The following is a 21545-nucleotide window of genomic DNA, read 5'->3' as shown; positions in this document are numbered from 1 at the left end:
TGTGGAGATTGGGAGTGTGTGTCTGTGATGTGTGGAGATTGGGAGTGTGAGTCTGAATTGTGTGGATATTGGGAATGTGTCTGTGGTATGTGGAGAGTGGGAGTGTGTGGAGATTGGGAGTGTGTGTCTGGGGTGTGTGGAAATTGGGAGCGTGTGTCTGGGATGTGTGGACATTGGGAGTGTGTTGCTTGGGTGTATGGAGATTGGGAGTGTGTGTCTGCAGTGTGTGGAGATTAGGAGTGTGTGTCTGCAGTGTGTGGAGATTGGGTGTGTGTGTCAGGAGTGTGTGGAGATTAGGAGTGTGTCTGGTGTGTGTAGAGATTGGGAGTGTGTGTCTGCGGTGTGTGGAGATTGGGAGTGTGTGTCTGGAGTGTGTGGAGATTGGGAGTGTGTGCCTGTAGTGTGTGGAGATTGGGAGTGTGTATCTGCAGTGTGTGGAGATTGAGAGTGTGTGTTGGGAGTGTGTGTCTGGAGTGTGTGGAGATTGGGAGTGTGTGTCTAGATTGTGTGGAGATTGGGAGTGTGTGTCTGAAGTGTGTGCAGATTTGGAGTGTATGTCTGGAATGTGTGGAGATTGAGAGTGTGTATCTGTGATGTGTGGAGATTGGGAGTGTGTTTCTGGAGTGTGTGGAGATTGGGAGTGTGTGTCTGGTGGGTGTGGAGTTTGAGAGTGTGTGTCTGGAATGTGTGGAGATTGGAAGTGTGTGTCTGTGGTGTGTGGAGATTGGGAGTGTGTTCCTGGCGTGTGTGGAGATTGTGAGTGTGTGTCTGCGGTGTGTGGAGATTGGGAGTGTGTGCTTGGAGTGTGTGGACATTGGGAGTGTGTGTCAGGGATGTGTGGAGATTGGGTGTATGAGTCTGCAGTGTGTGGAGATTGGGAGTGTGTGTCTGGAGTGTGTGAGATTGGGAGTGTGTGTCTGGAGTTGTTGGACATTTGGTCTGTGTCTGGAGTGTGCGGAGATTGGGAGTGTTTTTCTGAAATGTGTGAAGATTGGAAGTGTGTGTCTGTGATGTGTGGAGATTGGGAGTGTGTGTCTGTGATGGGTGGAGATTGGGAGTGTGTGTCTGGAATGTGTGGAGATTGGGAGTGTGTGTCTGTGGTGTGTGGAAGTTGGGAGTGTGTGTTCAGGGTGTTTGCAGATTGGGAGTGTGAGTCTGAATTGTGTGGATATTGGGAATGTGTCTGTGGTATGTGGAGAGTGGGAGTGTGTGGAGATTGGGAGTGTGTCTGGTGTGTGTGGAGATTGGGAGTGTGTGTCTGCGGTGTGTGGAGATTGGGAGTGTGTGTCTGGAGTGTGTGGAGATTGGTAGTATGTGTCTGGAGTGTGTGGAGATTGGGAGTGTGTGTCTGCGGTGTGTGGAGATTGGGAGTGTGTGTCTGGAGTGTGTGGAGATTGGGAGTGTGTGTCTGGAGTGTGTGGAGATTGGGAGTGTGTGTCTGGATTATGTGGAGATTGGGAGTGTGTGTCTGAAGTGTGTGGAGATTGGGAGTGTATGTCTGGAATGTGTGGAGATTGAGAGTGTGTATCTGCGGTGTGGTGATTGGGAGTGTGTGCCTGTAGTGTGTGGACATTGGGAGTGTGTCTCTGCAATATATGGAGATTGGGAATGTGCGTCTGTGGTGTGTGGAGATTGGGAGTGTATGTCTGGCGTTTATGGAGATTGGGACTGTGTGTCTGCGGTGTGTGGAGTTTGGGAGTGTGTGTCTGGAGTGTGTGTCTGGAATGTGTGGAGATTAGGAGTGTGTTGCTGGAGTGTGTGGAGATTGTGAGTGTGTGTCTGGAGTGTGTGGAGATTGGGAGTGTGTGTCTGGAGTGTGTGGAGATTGGGAGTGTGTGTCTGGAGTGTGTGGACATTGGGAATTAATGTCTGGGGTGTGTGGAGATTGGGAGTTTGTGTGTCTGTGGTGTGTGGACCTTGGGAGTGTGTCTCTGCAGTGTGTCGACCTTGGGAGTGTGTGTCAGGGGTGTGTGGAGATTGGGAGAGAGTATCTGGAGTGTGTGGAGATTGGGAGTGTGTGCCTGCGATGTATGGAGATTGGGAGTGTGTGTCAGGGGTGTGTGGAGATTGGGAGTGTGTGTCTGAAGTATGTGGCGATTGGGAGTGTGTGTTTGGAATGTGTGGAGATTGGGAGTGTGTGTCTGCGATGTATGGAGATTGGGAGTGTGTGTCAGGGCTGTGTGGAGATTGGGAGTGTGTGTCTGAAGTGTGTGGCGATTGGGAGTGTGTGTCTGGATTATGTGGAGATTGGGAGTGTGTGTCTGAAGTGTGTGGAGATTGAGAGTGTGTATCTGCGGTGTGGTGATTGGGTGTGTGTGCCTGTAGTGTGTGGACATTGGGAGTGTGTCTCTGCAATATATGGAGATTGGGAATGTGCGTCTGTGGTGTGTGGAGATTGGGAGTGTATGTCTGGCTTTTATGGAGATTGGGACTGTGTGTCTGTGGTGTGTGGAGTTTGGGAGTGTGTGTCTGGAGTGTGTGTCTGGAATGTGTGGAGATTAGGAGTGTGTTGCTGGAGTGTGTGGAGATTGTGAGTGTGTGTCTGTGATGTGTGGAGATTGGGAGTGTGTGTCTGTGATGTGTGGACATTGGGAGTGTGTGTTTGGAATGTGTGGAGATTGGGAGTGTGTGTCTGCGATGTATGGAGATTGGGAGTGTGTGTCAGGGGTGTGTGGAGATTGGGAGTGTGTGTCTGAAGTGTGTGGCGATTGGGAGTGTGTGTTTGGAATGTGTGGAGATTGGGAGTGTGTGTCTGCGATGTATGGAGATTGGGAGTGTGTGTCAGGGCTGTGTGGAGATTGGGAGTGTGTGTCTGAAGTGTGTGGCGATTGGGAGTGTGTGTCTGGATTATGTGGAGATTGGGAGTGTGTGTCTGAAGTGTGTGGAGATTGAGAGTGTGTATCTGCGGTGTGGTGATTGGGAGTGTGTGGCTGTAGTGTGTGGACATTGGGAGTGTGTCTCTGCAATTTATGGAGATTGGGAATGTGCGTCTGTGGTGTGTGGAGATTGGGAGTGTATGTCTGGCTTTTATGGAGATTGGGACTGTGTGTCTGCGGTGTGTGGAGTTTGGGAGTGTGTGTCTGGAGTGTGTGTCTGGAATGTGTGGAGATTAGGAGTGTGTTGCTGGAGTGTGTGGAGATTGTGAGTGTGTGTCTGGAGTGTGTGGAGATTGGGAGTGTGTGTCTGTGATGTGTGGAGATTGGGAGTGTGTGTCTGTGATGTGTGGACATTGGGAGTGTGTGTTTGGAATGTGTGGAGATTGGGAGTGTGTGTCTGCGATGTATGGAGATTGGGAGTGTGTGTCAGGGGTGTGTGGAGATTGGGAGTGTGTGTCTGAAGTGTGTGGCGATTGGGAGTGTGTGTCTGGAATGTGTGGAGATTGGAATTGTGTGTCTGGAATGTGTGGAGATTGGGAGTGTGTGTCTGGAGTGTGTGGAGATTGGGAGTGTGTTTCTGGAGTGTGGAGATTGGGAGTGTGTGTCTGCGGTGTGTGGAGATTGGGAGTGTGTGTCTGCGTTGTGTGGACATTGGGAGTGTATGTTTGGAGTGTGTGGAGATTGGAACTGTGTGTCTGGAATGTGTGGAGATTGAGAGTGTATGTCTGCAGTGTATGGAGATTGGGAGTGTGTGTCTGGAGTGTGTGGCAATTGGGAGTGTATGTCTGGAATGTGTGGAAATTGGAAGTGTGTGTCTGGAATGCGTGGAGATTGAGAGTGTGTGTCTGCGGTCTAAGGAGCTTGGGAGTGTGTGTCTGGAGTGTGTGGAGATTGGCAGTCTGTGTCTGGAGTGTGGAGATTGGGAGTGTGTGTCTGGAGTGTGTGGAGATTGGGAGTGTGTGTCTGGAGTGTGTGGAGATTGGGAGTGTGTTTCTGGAGTGTGGAGATTGGGAGTGTGTGTCTGCGGTGTGTGGAGATTGGGAGTGTATGTTTGGAGTGTGTGGAGATTGGGAGTGTGTGTCTGGAGTGTGTGGAGATTGGAACTGTGTGTCTGGATTGTTTCGAGATTGGGGGTGTGCATCTGTGATGTGTAGAGATTGGGAGTGTGTGTCTGCGTTGTGTGGACATTGGGGGTGTGTACCTGGGATGTGCAGAGATTGGGAGTGTGTGTCTAGAATGTGTGGAGATTGAGAGTGTGTGTCTGCAGTGTGTAGAGATTGGGAGTGTGTGTCAGGGGTGTGTGGAGATTGGGAGTGTGTGTCTGAAGTGTGTGGCGATTGGGAATGTGTGGAGATTGGAATTGTGTGTCTGGAATGTGTGGAGATTGAGAGTGTATGTCTGCAGTGTATGGAGATTGGGAGTGTGTGTCTGGAGTGTGTGGCAATTGGGAGTGTATGTCTGGAATGTGTGGAAATTGGAAGTGTGTGTCTGGAATGCGTGGAGATTGAGAGTGTGTGTCTGCGGTCTAAGGAGCTTGGGAGTGTGTGTCTGGAGTGTGTGGAGATTGGCAGTCTGTGTCTGGAGTGTGGAGATTGGGAGTGTGTGTCTGGAGTGTGTGGAGATTGGGAGTGTGTTTCTGGAGTGTGGAGATTGGGAGTGTGTGTCTGCGTTGTGTGGACATTGGGAGTGTATGTTTGGAGTGTGTGGAGATTGGAACTGTGTGTCTGGATTGTTTCGAGATTGGGGGTGTGCATCTGTGATGTGTAGAGATTGGGAGTGTGTGTCTGCGTTGTGTGGACATTGGGGGTGTGTACCTGGGATGTGCAGAGATTGGGAGTGTGTGTCTAGAATGTGTGGAGATTGAGAGTGTGTGTCTGCAGTGTGTAGAGATTGGGAGTGTGTGTCTGGAGTGTGTGGAGATTGAGAGTGTGTGCCTGGAGTGTGTGGAGTTTGGGAGTGTGTGTCTGCGGTGTGAGGACATTGGGAGTGTGTGTCAGGGGTGTGTGGAGATTGGGAGTGTATGTCTGGCGTTTATGGAGATTGGGACTGTGTGTCTGGAGTGTGTGGAGATTGATAGTATGTGTCTGGAGTGTGTGGTGATTGGTAGTATGTGTCTGGAGTGTGTGGAGATTGGGATTGTGTGTCTGCGGTGTGTGGAGATTGGGAGTGTGTGTCTGGAGTGTGTGGAGATTGGGAGTGTGTGTCTGGATTGTGTGGAGTTTGCGAGTGTGCATCTGTGATGTGTGGAGATTGGAAGTGTATGCCTCCGGCGTGTGGAGATTGGGAGTGTGTGTCTGGAGTGTGTGGACATTGGGACTGTGTGTCTGGATTGTGTAGAGATTGGGAGTGTGTGTCCGGGTTGTTTGTAGATTGGGAGTGTGTGACTGGGATATCTGTAGATTGAGAGTCTGCGGGGAGTGTGTTTCTGCGGTTTGTGGAGATTGGGAGTGTGTGTCTGTGGTGTGTGGAGATTGGGAGTGTGTGTGGAGATTGGTTGTTTGTGACTGCAGTGTGTGGTGATTGGGAGTGTGTGTCTGCAGTATCTGGAGATTTGGAGTGTGTGTCTGGGATGTCTGTAGATTGTGAGTCTGCGGGGAATGTTTTTCTGCAGTGTGTGGAGATTGGGAGTATATGTCTGGGGTGTGAGGAGATTGGGAGATTTGGATTTAAGTGATTCCAAGTGTTAGCTGAACCCAATTTGTTCTTGCATCAATCTCTAAGTTTAATTTTGTATTGATTCATATTGGATGTTTAACCTGGTTGACACGGAAAACAGTTATTGGAGAGACATGGCTTTCCTGACCGGTTGTGAAATAATCAAATTGGATAGGAGACTAGCTTTGAACCCTATGCAATAGTACTTCACATCAATGGTCTTCAGTGGAGTGTAAATTTTGGTAGACTGTAAGAACAAATATTTCTACATGGGCAGGTTTGCTAAAATTGACTCAAATAACCTATTCTTCCTCAAGCTTTTCGATTTTTTTTTATTGGTGATTTATATTTTCTTTGGATCAGGACATATCTTTGTTAGCAGGAAAGCAGCCAATTCACTGTTTGCGGCACCAAGAAAGTGTCACTCTGTAGAAGATAATTCAAACAGTTGAGAGATCAGGAAGATTATGAAAGAAACATTAAAAATACAAGCAAGATTAGGCTATTTGACCCTTGGAACCTGTCCTACCATTCAATATTGCCATGGTGGATCATCCAACACAGTAAAGTTAAAGAAAGAACTGCAGATGTTTGAGATCTGAAACAAAAACAGAAATTGCTGGCAACACCTGTGAGAAGAAAGTAGAGTTAATGTTGCGAGTCTGGTGACTCCTAATCAGGACCTTGTCAAATGCCATCTTTGTTGCAGTTTTTAAATGAGCAGTATTTAAGGCTGGGCTAATGGGTATTGCAGCTTATATTCAGAGTATTAACTTGAAACCAACTAAGATGAAATGTAAAAGAATTTTTATATCTTCAGTGCTGTTGTGTGTGGCCAATTTTCAACAACGGCAATACATTTAAAACTTGGAATGTTCTTCAGAACCTTATTATTTGAAGTAGGACCACAAGGATGTGCATTTATATGCAGACCAATAAATCATATTCTTTTAAAACTAGACATAACAAGAGCTAATTATACAAGTTTAAGGTTGTACTTTTAAGTTCTAATGCACACTTAAGTATCATATTTGCCTCCTGGTTCCATTATGTTCACTGAATGCTTCAAGTACAAATATCTTACATTTGGGACCCAAGTTTATGTGTTCTTGGGTGTTATTGTGTGAAAGGAAATCAAAAGAGTGAGTTGTTGGGTAGGCGTACTGGGTAGGCTGTTCACTTGTATTTTTAACAGTGAATGATGGCATCATAAGTGGAATTGGCTAAGATGAGTTATAAAATTAGCACCAGTAGGTACAACCATTAGCTCAGCATGCTTCAGCTGGTGTGTCACTTCAGCTGTGCACATCTACTGTGTGAAGCTGAATTAATGTGCTATGAACTTCAAGATGACTTGGTGATGTTAGCTGTTGTTATTAATCCAAAAAAAAATTTAAAAATAACAGAAACAGTACAAGAATAGAAGGATGTTACAAAATGGTTTGCCAAATATTTCAGCTTTGAAATAAAGAAATGCTGGAGAGATTGTTTATATTAAGACATGCATTTTCTGATATGCAAAGGCTTAGTTGTCAATATCTAGCATGTTTGCATTTCTTCCATTTGTGCTGATCTTTAAACAGATGTGAACCCTGGATTGTAGGTTTGAGTTCTTTGCTCTTATAGCGTGGTGGCATATTTATGTAGATATTATTACAAAATAAAAAATTTACAATAAACATGTTCCTGCCTACCTAAGACCTCATGGAGGAATATAGTACAGTAAAAACACAAGTATATGGAAAGATGAACATTACCAGTTCAATTATGCTGCACTTAGTACATGGCACTTTGGAGTCAATTAGTTTTTTTCTCATAGTCTTACAATTAACTTTGAATTGAAGGAATTCTGATACCTTTATTCAGCCTTCTGAATGAAAGATTTTCAGTGCATAGTTATGTATGAATTTCTAATATTTCCCAAATGTTATTTCTGCATATATATTTGACATTAACAGTAGGCTAACCTCTCATAATGAACATAAATATTCCAGCTTCAAAATTCCTTCTAATAGAGACTCCATTCATTACTTTATTTGATTTTATTTCTCTTTTTTCTTGTTACCAATTCTGTACAGAATGATTTTTGCATAAAACTTTACTGCATGTACCCATACTTTGTCATAATTTTCTTGTCAAGCTGGTCAAAGATAAATGTTTTCACCTTACTGCCAAAGGAAAATATTGCTAGCATTTGCATATAATTGTAGAAACAAATTGCTGCAAAAAGCACTGGGCTTACTCAATTCTATTTTATTTAAAAAATGAATAATGCCTGTCCTGAAGGCTGACTGAATTATCCCAGTGTTTAGTTGATCCATGACAATAAGACAAATCTGTGGTTTCTTCCTAGTTTCTGCCATTTAGAGGGTTCACTGAGATTGCATTAGGGTCCCACAATTTTCTGTAACTCACTCACATTCTGTAAGTTTGGATGAGGAATATTGGGTCGGGATTGTATCCATAATTGGTCTCTAGAAATCATTGCTTGAAGAATACATCAGTAAAGTTCAGCTGAGGACAAGATTAGTTTCATGTGATACTCTTTTTTTCAGCAATCTGCTGATAATATTGAGATTCCTAAATGGATACTTGAGTCAGTTTTTAGAGAATGATCAATACCCATGAAACCTTTGGTTATTGTAATTGGGAAAGATACTGTCTTGGAGAAAAATAATGTAGAAAACCAGTGAGGATAGGAAACGAAAGCTCTGTAGAACTACTATAAAGATTATTGATGCCATTTAATTCATACTGGCCTATTGATTGTGGCAATGAGATCTTTCTGTAACCTTATGCAATGACTTGTTTCTTCCGAGGTAATTATTTGTTCTCTTCTGAATTGTTTACAAAGTATCGGGGTCTGGGTGGGTTGTTCTTCGGAGGGTCGGTGTGGACTTGTTGGTCTGAAGGGCCTGTTTCCACACTGTAAGTAATCTAAGTAATCTCAGTAATCCTGAACCAAAGATATATCTCGTTTCACATGTGTGTGGATCCTTAATGATGCATATTTACACAGGCAGTGCCTCTTAAATGGAGTACCTCTTAAATGGAGTACCTGCACGAATAGTTTCAGTAGGTGTATGCAGAAAGGATTTTCGTCTGAATCCTGATCCTTTTTGATCTTCTGCAGCAGGGTGGATTTTGCGTGGCTATGCCGTGGAAATGTTAACTGTAACTTTGTTTTACTACTGTCAATACTAATGTCAACACTGACCTTAAACTGGGTTTTCAGTTAATAAATGATTATTTGGTTCACTTGGGAAAAAATAGAACTTTGTTACTTTGGAATAAATTGATGTGTAATTTCAAGGAAATCATGAATTGAATCTGGATTACGCAAATGCAAGCTGCACTGGCCAAGGTGTATCAATTGAGGGCTGTGGTCAATATGTCAGTATACCTTCTCGGGACATACTCATGATATCATTACTGCACTGTATCAAAGCATGGTACCTAAGAATATAAAGGCCTCATACGTCATCTTACTTCAGATACTCTAATGCAAGCCTGCTCATTTGCTATGTAAACTCGGGTCTTAATGCTAGTTCAGACATTATGTGCCTAGGAATGTAATTTTTGACATAATAGTTAACTCTAATAAATTTGTGTCGGATTCTTTAGTACTGCAAGATCCATGCCCAGTTTCCTATGTTTCTGGAGTTACCATAAACATTGTCACATCTGCCAGAGGCAAACCTTCGTCAAATAGTTCTCAGATTTCTAAACATGATCTCAATTGAACTGACATTCAAATGGAGGTCAGGCTAACGTTAGATTGTGAGTCTGTCATCATTTCTCAAGAATTGGTTCATACCTTTTACAAGTTATATTCTAAGCTTTACTCTCAGAATGGCATTTTGGTATGTATGGTTCATGATTACTCAAGGATGAGTTAATGGACATGCAAACTGAAATGTAGGCTAATGTTATCCAGGAGGCATTTTATTTATAGCTTTGTCGGTATACTAGAGAATTTTAAATAAATGATGATAGCATTTTAAAGCTCAATATCATTTATTTCTCCTGCAGGATGTTGCAACAATGCAATTCTGTGCCAATAAACTTGACAAGAAAGATTTCTTTGGAAAGTCTGATCCTTTCATGGTTTTCTATAGAAGTAATGAAGATGGAACGTAAGTATTTTAGGTTTGTGGAAGAGATGAACAACTTCTCAAATAAATATTATTTTTAGAAACTAGAGTGTTGAAGTTAAATATCAAACTTATGTTGCTCTCTGTGATTCTTTCAATTGATTTCAGCATTTTAAACAATTCTGATATTAAAGGATTTTGGATAAATAGACCAAGTCTTTTCCCTGGGATGGGGGAGTCCAGAACTAGAGGATAGAGGTTTAGGGTGAGGGGGGGAGCGGGGGAAGATATAAAAGAGACCTAACAGGCAACTTTTTCATGCAGAGGGTAGTGCATGTATGGAATGAGCTGCCAGAGGAAGTGCTAGAGGCTGGTACAATTGCAACATTTAAAAGGCATCTGGAAGAGTTTAGAGGGATATGGGCCAAGTGCTGGCAAATAGGACTAGATTAGGTTCGGATACCTGGTCAGCGTGGACGAATTGGATCGAAGGATCTGTTTCCACTCTGTACATCTCTATGACTCTATGACCTACTGATACCACTTCTGTGATGAGGTCCACAAGACTTGAGGATAGAGGAAAGATCTTCTGGTGACTGTTTGGAGATATTAGCAATCTTGCATAATGAGCTTTATGTCATTAGATTTACACATGGCATGTGACTTGCTAAGTCATTTGGTGTCAAGTGTGATTTTCCTTGTACTATAAGTACCTATTGTGTTACATATGAGCTGTTGAGAGTTTCCTGTTTAAGGGATACTATCCAATGCTGCTTCATGGAGGTCATTGTCTGCAGCAACAGTTTAGAAGATGTGTGAGTTTGGTTGGTAAAGTAAGAAAAATTATATGGAAAATGGAGTGGTGATGTGGATTAAGTGCAAGGTTTTCAAATGTAAAGGTGGAGCTGTTGATAAATGATGTTTGCCTTTTTTGGCACCTTCTCAGTTTTGTCACAAAACCTACGGAAAGAGGTAGCAGACCTAGTTTGTAATGCTTTTTTTGTAGCAGTGTTATCCTTACATGTTTACTCTTTGAGAAAGAAAACAAATCAAACAAAATGTAACTGCATGATGCATGCATGTACTTAGAGCCTTAATGGTTGCAACATGACCACTTGGCCGTCACTCTCAACTCTGCTCCTCCATTTACAAGACAAGTGCACACAGAACAGAATGGAGCAGAGATGCTTGAGTGTAAGGTTTTGTAATGTACATTGTTTTTAAGAGACCAAACTATAACTCATTAAGTTGCCATACATAGAGAAAATTGAGATTGAATCTTCCCCAAGCGAAGTGTTAATTCTGCCCTGCCTAAATGTCCATCTCCTTCCTATGTACACACCTAGTTCAGGAATACACTCAAGTTCTTAAGTAACTAATACTACAAAAATATCATTCAGAATATAATTCTAGCCGTTGCTGCTTTCTGCTTTGATAAATGAGAGTAGATTTGATGGGCCAGCTTGTTTCATTATTTTTTCTATATCTTTATTCCCTGAAATGCAGTTACAACTCTTTCCTCTATAAAACATTTTTTTTCTCCTAATGTCATTCACTCTTAACATCTCAAGTGTGGATCAATGTGGAGCGTACATGGTTATGTTCCAGTTGGTATATGATGTGATGTAGGTCACAGTGAGCAGACGCAGGCAACATTGACAGATGAGCAGCAAATACTTGAGAGGAGATTTCAGTATTTCCCAGCTCCAGGACCCTTGTACTCTTATCTGGATGGTCTATGTTTCAAAAAAAGGATGTAATGTAAGTGTTTTATGCAATTATTGGGACTATACAAAGGATTTATGACAAAAATTGAAGTGTCCGTTACTATACGTGTGAATTTGTACACAATGTTTCTGTTATTGTTTGAAAAATGAATGATGACAACATGCCATTTTACAGTAGAGTTAATAACAGAATCAGTTGGAATATCTTTTTGAAAGATCAGTGTGTTGCTCCAGAGGTTTCATGTTGCAATCTTTAGCAGTCTCTCTTTTACAGTTACAACATGCTGTGTGATTGCTTAGAATCATTAAATGTGACCTTTCTGGTTTAATTTTTGTCAACAATATGTTCCCACTTACAATTGTAACATGCAAAATGAGTACAAGCGTCATTGGCATATCTGGAGTAGATACAGATGAGGATTGCTGCCTCTCACAGTGATTCCACATGTGGGCCCTCCAGCACTCCACTAGATTAAGTAGCAGATGGGCAGAAAACAAGCAAGACCATGCATGCACCAGAGCAGTGAATACAATTAATTCAATTGTAACACAATTGGATAAGCGCAAGCAGACAGAAGACCATCTCCATAAGGGAGATTGTGGTGGAGCAGTAATGCTGCTGGACTGGTAATCTACAGACTCAGGTTAGCACACTGTGGATATAGGCCATAAGACATAGGAGTGGAAGTAAGGCCATTCGGCCCATCAAGTCCACTCTGCCATTGAATCATGGCTAATGGGCATTTCAACTCCACTTAACCTCACTCTCCCCGTAGCCCTTACTTGCTTGTGAGATCAAGAACTTAATAAGACCAGGAGTGGAATAGGTTTGAAGCCTGCCAGGTTAGATGGTGAAATTTGAAGTCCAATCTTTTTCTTTTAAATAAAAGCTGGAATTAAAAGCTAACCTAATATCAATTAATATTGTCAATTGTTGTAAGAAACCATCTAGTTCACCAATGTTCTTTAGAAATAGAAACCTGTCATCATTACCTGGTTTGACCAAAGAGTGACTCTAGATCCATAGCTATTTAGGTGACTCTTAACTGCCTGTCTGCCACTCAATTCAAGGGGCACTTAGGGATGGACAAAAAATACTGGTCCAGCAGCTATACCCACATGCCAAGAATAAAACTTTAAAAAGAGGCTTGAATTAACAACCAGTAATTTCACTTATTCCAGCCACCAGGTAAGAATCTAGAAATAGAACATGAAAAGACCCAAGGGGAACTAGAAAGCTCACTTTATTGAGAACAGCAGGAAAAGAGTTTAATTTCTTAGCTCAGTTCTTTTTGCTGATTTAAATCGTACTCGATCAACTGTCCTCATCCATCTTGAATACAGGCTTGGGCTTTTGAAAATGAGCTGCATTATATTAAGACAGCAATAACTTGGAAAATGGTATTGAATTCTTTAACTTACAGTTCTATTTTGTCTAACTGTAGATGAGATGAATTCAATGCCTTAGGTGCCACTATATAAAGAAATAAATTGTGTTTGCACCTTCCATAACAAGGTTTTTTTTTCAGATGTCTTATCTCTGTGAATGATTATAACCGTTGTGATAATGTAGAGAAAAGTGTATCCAATGAAGCTCCACAAACAATTTATGCCCAATAAGGTTACACAAACTCCATGAGATATATAAACAGAAAGTCAGCTTTACAAAGTTAGTTGAAGGTCAATGACAGCCCAGGTTAGTGGACTAACTCACTTGCTCCACTTCAAATTATGCCATGGGACCTTTTCTCCAAACTGGAATGGCAGGTAGACCACCTCAGCTGACGTGACTTCTGATGATGCAGCACCGTTCCCTGTTCTCCTGAACACTTTCTTCTGACTAGTTTCTCTGTGATATTTGAAACGATGATTTGGCAGTAAATCTACAAATATAAAAAATTTGCTCTGCATAAATCTACAAAATAAGACAATATCCACCAAAATAACCATTGATGTTTGATCCAAGAGGTTGGAAATGACATTTAGTCTTGATATGGACCGGACCAGACCAGACCAGACTCACTCAAAATACTTTAAAAAGGTAGCCTAGAAGCAAAGCGACTGGTCAAATTAAGGAAAACATAATTTACTTAAACACTATCATTAAAATACAATCAAAGAAAGAAAAATTTAGAATGACAACTCTATTGGAAACCTTAACAGAATAATAGACGCTCCAATATAATAACATCCTAAAACATCCCCCTTGGCAAAAAGGAAAATTCAGACGCAGATTCTCACATCCAGGAGGAAAAAGACATCGAGAAAATTCAGAGAGAGTAGCACCCAGGAGACATTCACTGAAATTTCTAACTCTGTTGAGATCCCAATAGCTTCCACTTAAAGCTAAACCAAAAACCCAGAAATCCTGATCTGTGAGAGCTAGTCATACCCATTCAGGCTGTTTTAAAAAAAAACCCAAGGCCGACCACGCAATTTACTCAAGTGGTTTTACTCAAGCCAGCTCAGCACCTCTGCCTTACAACCTGTCAAAAACAAAATAGGATAAAATTATTTCTTAAAGTCACATTATCATCACCGTCTGTAGACCAAAATAGGAAAACTTCAACCGGGACCATACAACACCGATATTTCCCATTAAAATCCTTGTAGTTCTTTGGAGCCATTTGTAGTTCACATGCAAGACTGTAGCATTAATGTGTCTATTTTGACACCATTATATTTTTATAAGTCAATTCTCTCAAAAGTTTATGGTCTGGAAGACATTTTGCTAGAATCAGTCTGCCAATAAAAGAGCTATTTGTTCCATTCATCTGCACTTTCCTTGTAGCTATGAAAACATTTCTTTTTCGAGTATATATCCAATTCCCTTCCCAGCTTTACCATGGAATCTGCTTCCATTCTTTCATGACTGTTAATGTGAGATAAATAATCTATTAGATACTGTTTAATTGGTACATTAGTATTAAAATTGACCATCTTTGGAAACCTACCAGATTAGGTTCAGAAAATATTGACTTCTTGAAGTTGCAGTATGGAAATATGAAACCTGTCTATTTTGAAATGTACAGCAATATCATGCATGCACCATTGGTTATCTTTCTCTCAGCTCAAAAACTGATGTTGTCTTGGACTATTAAACATAACCCAGGAAGAATAATTTTTAAATGCCCACTTGAACCATACAAACTAGCAAATAGAATCTTTTTTAATCGATGACGCAACGATAAATGCAGTTCCCCTCAGTACTGCACTGAAAAAACTTTACAATGCCTCTGAAGTCTGAGGCTGCAGATTTTTAGAATAACTGAATACTGGCTTAAAAGTCAGAGATTCAATTAATAAAAAAAAAGAAATATACGGATATTATTCATTAAGCTGTTGACTCCAATTCTTGATATAAAAATTTATTTTGAACATTAACTTTTTTTCCAAAGTTTAAGCTTATTATGTCAAAAGTACTTCTTTAATCTGTTCAATTTAGAGAAACTAATTATTCATCATTGGTTTCCACCACCACACTCCCTCCAAGCTGCCCAAGGTTAAGAAAAGTTGATATCTGTCAAATGCATAATAATGTCCAGAGACAAATGCTTTTGACCTCAGCCATTGCTAAATCAGAAGCTTGAGCATTTCAAAGCTTGGTCTTTTGGGATGAGCTACATTATTGATCTACATTATTGATACACTGGTAACCAAACTAACTGTATGTAGCTCTGTCACAATTTTAACGCAAGTTGAGATCTAATCTTTCATCAGAATAAAAATAGATGATTTTGAACTGGATGTCAGAGGAAAATATTTTGTTCTTTCTAAAATATATCACAATGCTTTTTTTTGCTTCTTGAACACAAACAAGAAAATGATTATTACAATTTTGTCAACTTGCAAAACAATCTGGAGGAAATTTTCATAATTACTGCTACTATGCTTTAATATCCTTAATAATGTATTTGTTTTCACAATGTATTTATTTCTATTTTTTAGCTTCACAATTTGCCATAAAACAGAAGTGGTGAAAAATACCCTGAATCCTGTGTGGCTACAGTTCTGTATTCCAGTGAGAGCCCTCTGCAATGGTGATTATGATAGGTAAGTTCAGGGCATTGTAGCTTTTGAATGGAGATGCACAGAATATGTTTTCAAGAAAATAATTGACTGGGCATGTTCAGTTTAGTGAAAGGCATCTTCATAGTGCAAATGGTCAGAATCGAAAGTGAAAGAAATTAATTAAGATGATGCTACTTTTGATTTAATAATAGTTTAAATCATTTGTGAGCCTGCGTATCATAGTCAAACATATATAAAATTGCCATCCTCCGCTAAGTTTATTAATTACACCAACACTGAGTACAACTACTTTGAAAGATCTTGTTATTTAGTCAAAGTTAAAAATCACACAACACCTGGCTATAGTCCAACAGCTTTATTTGGAAGCAGGTACTGATGAAGGATCAGCGCTCTGAAAGCTACTGCTTCCAAATAAACCTGTTGGACTTTTACTTGGTGTTGTGTGATTTTTAACTTTGTCCACCCCTGTCCAACACCAGCTCCTCCACTTCATTGTTATTTGGTATCATTATGAAAATGCCGTAACAATCTACCATGTTTTCTTTTGCTTTTCAATTTCTTTGCTTTTCTTTTGGGACATAAGAAGACTTGAGCAAACAAAGTTTGGTGACCTGAAAGTGCAAATAACAGGATAGGAATATGATGTTGTGGTGACAACTGGGATGTGGCCCAAAAAAAGGGATTGGAATGGTTGTTGGTTACAGTGTATTCAGGAAAGAAGAGGAAGTAAGGAAAAGTGACTATAGATTAAGGATAATATTGCAGAGCTATAGAGAGAAAGATATTCTAGAGGGATCAAGGACTGACTACGTTTGGTCAGAGTTCAGAATTAATTGACATAGAGTTATACTTCTGGGTGCATTCTGTTGCCACCAGCAAGTTGAAAAGATACAGAGGGGCAAATTTTCAGGGAGATTAAAGCTGTGTTAAGACAACATTGTATTGTTAATGGGTATTTTAGAATGAGATAGTAACAATATAAAGGCCAAAGAGTTTCAGCAGTTCTTGATCAGTATGTTTTCAGCCCAATGAAGAGGCAGGCATTGCTGGACTTGTTTCTAAGGAATGAAGTTGGCATTTAGTTAACAGTAATCATAGAGTCATAGAGAGTCATAGAGATGTACAACACGGTGCCAGACCCTTCAGTCCAACATGTGCATGCTGACCAGATATCATAAATTAATCTAGTCCCATTTGCCTGTGCTTGGCTCATATCCCTGTAAACGCTACCCGTTCATATATCTATCCAGATGCCTTTTAAATGTTGTAGTTGTTCCAGCCTCTACCACTTCCACTGGCAACTCATTCCATACATGCTCGACCCTTTGCGTGAAAAAATTCCCCCTTGGATCACTTTTAAATCTTTCCCCTCTCACCTTAAATCTGTTCCCTCTAGTTCTGGACTCACCCATCCTGGAAGAAAAATACTTGTCTGTCTACCCTATCCATACCCCTCATGATTTTATAAACCTCTATAGGCTCGCCCCTCAGCCTCCAGGGAAAACAGCCCCAGCCTATTCAGCCTCACCCTCTAGCTCAAATCCTCCAACCTTGGCAACATCCTTGTAAATCTTTTCTGAACCCTTTCAAGTTTCACAACATCCTTCCGATAGGAGGGAGACCAGAAGTGCATGAATCGTAATGCCATAAGGTTTAAATTAGTCATGGAAAAGGATTAGGAGCAAACTGAATTAAAAATACTTAACGAGGACAAGGACAGTTTCAGTGGGGTCAGAACTGATCTGTTCAAGTTAAATTATAGTCAAAGATTGACAGGCAAAACTGCAGTTGAACAATGGATTTCTTTTAATGAGGAGATGGTTCCCTTGAGGGGGAGCAGAAGAGCACCGAAAGCTGGAGCCTTGGAAGATAAAAGATACAGAAAGATGAAGCAGGAAAGAAAAGCTCACATGACAAATGTCATAAGTTAGAGCTGAATAAGAAAGTTCAGAAGGGAAGTAATAAAAGAAATGAGAGATATAAAGAGAGAAGTGACAGGCAGCTAACATAACAGGAATATTGTCTTCCGTAAGCATGTTAATAAAAGGTGAGTAAGAGGAGTGTGATCAAAAAGGAGATTTACACATGGAGTCAAAGAACATGGCCCAGATAGTAAATTAGGAATTTCTTCTTAATTGTTAAGGCAGGCTATGTTCTCAACTTCTGTTGAAAGAGGCGTTTGGAAATTAATGGAAAATGTGGAACTATTTGAGATACCCTTGCAGAATGGCTTTCTGTACCAGTACCGTTCTGACCATGAGAAACCCCAGCCTGAGGAAATTAAAGTTGGTGATTTTGCAAGTCATATGGGGAAAAGCTACATGGAATTATTGCCGATGCAAATTCCAGTTAAATGAAATAATGTGTTTTATATTTTAGTGTTTTTTTGCTAAACAATAAACTAAATTTGATTTTGGAACTTTTACTCATCTATCTACAGCAGCAGACTAAAATTCCGGCAGCAACATCAAACTGCTTTCACTTTTCAGTGTTTTTTCCATTTTTGGTATTTCACTGTGCATCACTCTGCATTGTCTTTAGGGTAAGAATACTCATTGTGAACCTGCATTCTGCTGCTACAGAGTCACTATTTTTACAGAAGAAGTGAGTTCATTTCTAACAGAATTTAGAAGTGAATTCATTTTCACTACTCCATTAAGAATGTTGTATGCTAGACAAATTTTCTTCTAAACTGCCAACACGTGAACATATATACAAGTAACATAGAAAAAAATAAGCATTACATGATTATATTAGATCATTCTTAAAACATGAAGTGTCCTATTAAACACAACTGTATTAATATTTTACACAATTATGCACACTTCATAAAACATTCAGTTTTTTAAATTAACAAGGTCAGTAATAGACACTAATGATAGAATCTTAATAACGTGGACTACAGTGGGAAATATGGCAGAATCACATGAGAAACCCAACGGAGCCTATCTTGACATTGGGAGCAACTCACTACATCTACCGTATTGACATGAAGTTTTGGGTAGATATTCAAGTAGGCTGCTTGTCATTTGGGATCTGTCTGTTGGTTGGGGAGTGCGAGGGGGAAATCTTGTTATACAGCACACCAAGACATCAAGCTAACGCTCACAACATATGTCAGCAGACGGCATAACAAATACTGCACATACTAAAGGGCCAGGTAGGAAGGTAGGTGAGGAGTTGTCCTTAGCCCACTCTAGGGGGTGGAGCTGTTAGTCAGGGAGTCCCGCTACTGTCATTCATGGGCACAATCTTCATACAATCCAGGTCCTCATTGACTCTGCAGCAGCTGTTGGGCTGATCATAATCAGGGAATATGTCTGACTTTAATCTGGAGAGTGGGCCACAGTCAGTCCTGTAGGGTGTCACCAGCAATCAGGGAATAGCACAGCATCAGTTGGGGAGCTGAAAATATAACAGTCAGTGGTTTGGTCAGTCACATCTTGTTTGGGGCATGGCCAGAGCTCTGGGACAAGTAGTCTTAGGTTAGGGTGTTAATTGGTAAGGAAGATACAAGGGCTGGCTGTAGGGGCAAAGGGAGCTCATTGCCAAAGGGCAGCAAGGCTAGGGGAAGGGAAAGAGAGGCAGCTATTGAGGGGGTTCAAAGACAGTGATGTGGAGATACTGAAGTTAGGATGAGAGCAAGCAGAACAGCATCAGAAGGCATACTTGGTGAAGAAGCACTCAGTTCAGAGCAAGGTGACAGCCAGAGAGTTCCTCAGGTACTTAGGAAGACCAATGCAGATACAATATCACCCTTCATTCAGGGCTGTGGTCGAGTAGACAACACGGCTCCTGAAGATGGACCAGCCAGTATATTCCTGATAGAGTATGCCACATCATCCTGGTGCAGACAATGAGGTGATGTGCTGGATGCGAAGGAACTGGGGAATGGGAGCAATCTTCTGAATAAGAGGATCGGGTCAGTAGGGAGCAGGAATAAAAGCAGAAAATGCTGGAAAATCTCAACAAATTTGGCAATATTTGTGGAGAGGGGAACAGAGTTAATGTTTCAAGTTGAATCTGACCTTATTTTCAAAAAAGATCCATATGAGAATTGAATTATTAACTGTGCTTCTGTCTCTACAGATGCTGCCAGGCCAGTTGAGTTTCTGCAGTATTTTCTAGTTTTATTTTGGATTCTCTGCATCCATGGTATTTTGCAGTTTTTAGGGAAGAGGAAGTTCTCCTCATGAATGACAGAACTCAGCTGCCTCAGGTACTACAAGGCAAACAGGACCTAATTGATACCTGGTTCCAGTTAATGAGAGCTGGGTACAGCAAACTATTATGGACAGTAAAATAGTTGTTGGTTGTTGTGCCAGCATTTCATTTACATTGTTGTGGCATACTGCAGCTTCTCTTCAGTTTGTTTCTGTCTGTTTTTGCTGACTGTGAAAACAAACAAAAATCTAAACCTTTGGAATTATCTGATTGTTTGCCTGCATGTGAATTTTCTCTACTGGGCAATAGCAAGATGCAAACCTAGAGTGGGCATTGAGAACAGAATGGTCATGACTTATAGATGGTGAATAGACAGGAAGTAGTTAACAACAGGTAAATACTGCGGCCTGGTTGTTAACCAGTGAATATGGTTAAAGAATAGGGTTGTATTTGTGAAGGAGTGTTAACCATGCTGGCTATGTACAATGAGCAGAATCTAATTGTGACTGTAGTACCATTACATTGTGATTGTGATGTGTACAGTGTAATGGGTTTGTGCGACTGTACAGTGGCCTTTGAAAGATGGTATGGGTGTCAGTGATGCTGGTCTTTCAGGGGATAGCCAGTGAGTGGCAAGTTCTTCTGGGGTTGGGTTAGAATCGAGTGAAAGTAGCATGGTAAGGGTGAGGTTGTTGTTAATGATGCCAGTTTGGTAAGATGTGGTGAGAGATATGGAGAGAAGCCCTCAACGAACCATGGTGAAACTGATACTTTACAAAAAAGTGCAGATTTAAGCCCAAATTTTAGTAGAAAAGAAATCACATATTGTTGAAGAATCTTTGCATGCTCAGTTTCAGAAATTAATTTCAATATAGTGTCAAATATCATCAATGTTATTGATGTTTTGTATTATTTTCTCAGAAGCCAATACTCTCCTCTTTGTCTATAAGCATTTCAACTGTCTGGAACTTTCTAGCAAAGAATTGGTGTGATTCACGGCTCAATGTCATTTAATCCGTAAGTGGATTGGCCAAATTTGGTTATTCTTAACTTACTCGTATTGGATAAAGAGAGTAGAACAAGAGAGCAAGCTTGTAAAACATTTAACAAATAATTTAGGTTGGCATTTTTATTACAACACATTGCAGAAAGTTGCAATAAATTATCAGTCAGCATTTGACAATCTGAAAATAAAAGGCTGGATATTTTAATGTTGCAGGAGGCTTAAAGCATTTCAATTGTAAAACTAATGTAAGATAATATGAGATGCACTGTGAATAAAATTTGTGTGAGATAGGTACAAGTGGAAATGAGAAGAATATAACCTAATTTATAATGCCATTTGGTTTCCCTTATTTCTGAATGTACATCAAAATGAGAAGCAGTAGCACTGAATGAAAATAACTAGATCTTCACCTTTACCAATGATCCTGAAGGATTCTGAAGAAACCAAAACTGAAATGGGAGAACTAGCAGGTAGGATTGCACATCTCCAATCCACAATTTAATATAATGGAATGCGCCTGCAATCCCCCTCCAAATTTAAGTTCGGATTAGGTGCTGGTTCATACAAAACCAGCATCAGTAGAAATCTTCCACTTAAGAACATGTACACATAGGGCTGAATTTAACCTGGCCCACAAGAGTGGGCTGGGGCAATGCTGGGCGATGTAAAACCAGGAAGGCCATTGGCCTAGAATGTCCGTTGCCTTCCAGTTCCACTTGACCCATTTAGCATTACAAAAGATGGAGGCTGGTCTCCCTGCTCTAAGACTAAATGGAGCCTTTTAGTAGTCAACTAAGTGGCACTTAAGTATCTCATCCTACCACAGGGGGGAGAATCCTCCACCACATGGAGAAATCACTCAGACACCCTAAGGTCCACAAGGGCATCCCTCATGACAACACCCCTGTCATCTTCAGCAATGACATAGTTTCTCAGTCATACTATAGAGTCTGTCCAAATTGCAATAACCATCCTGATTCCACCCACCTTT

The 21545-nt window shown here is 40.8% G+C and overlaps 1 protein-coding gene across 3 annotated transcripts in view; it reads left to right on the top strand.

Annotated features, from left to right (window-relative positions):
* The window catches only part of LOC122563195 (copine-8-like), a 664955-nt gene that overhangs the window by 390253 nt on the left and 253157 nt on the right, over window positions 1-21545 (top strand). For all 3 annotated transcript variants that reach the window (XM_043716737.2, XM_087973593.1, XM_087973594.1), the window contains exons 9-10: window positions 9564-9667; window positions 15301-15405. In XM_043716737.2, the coding sequence (XP_043572672.1) occupies window positions 9564-9667; window positions 15301-15405 (209 nt within the window). The remainder of the gene's footprint in view (window positions 1-9563; window positions 9668-15300; window positions 15406-21545) is intronic.

The sequence above is a fragment of the Chiloscyllium plagiosum genome, unplaced genomic scaffold (assembly GCF_037043375.1).
Source record: "Chiloscyllium plagiosum isolate Xiang-an unplaced genomic scaffold, Cpla_swu_hap1 HiC_scaffold_26, whole genome shotgun sequence".
NCBI lineage: Eukaryota > Metazoa > Chordata > Chondrichthyes > Orectolobiformes > Hemiscylliidae > Chiloscyllium > Chiloscyllium plagiosum.
Note: the sequence above shows the minus strand (reverse complement) of the source record. Positions and strands in the feature narration are given on the sequence as shown.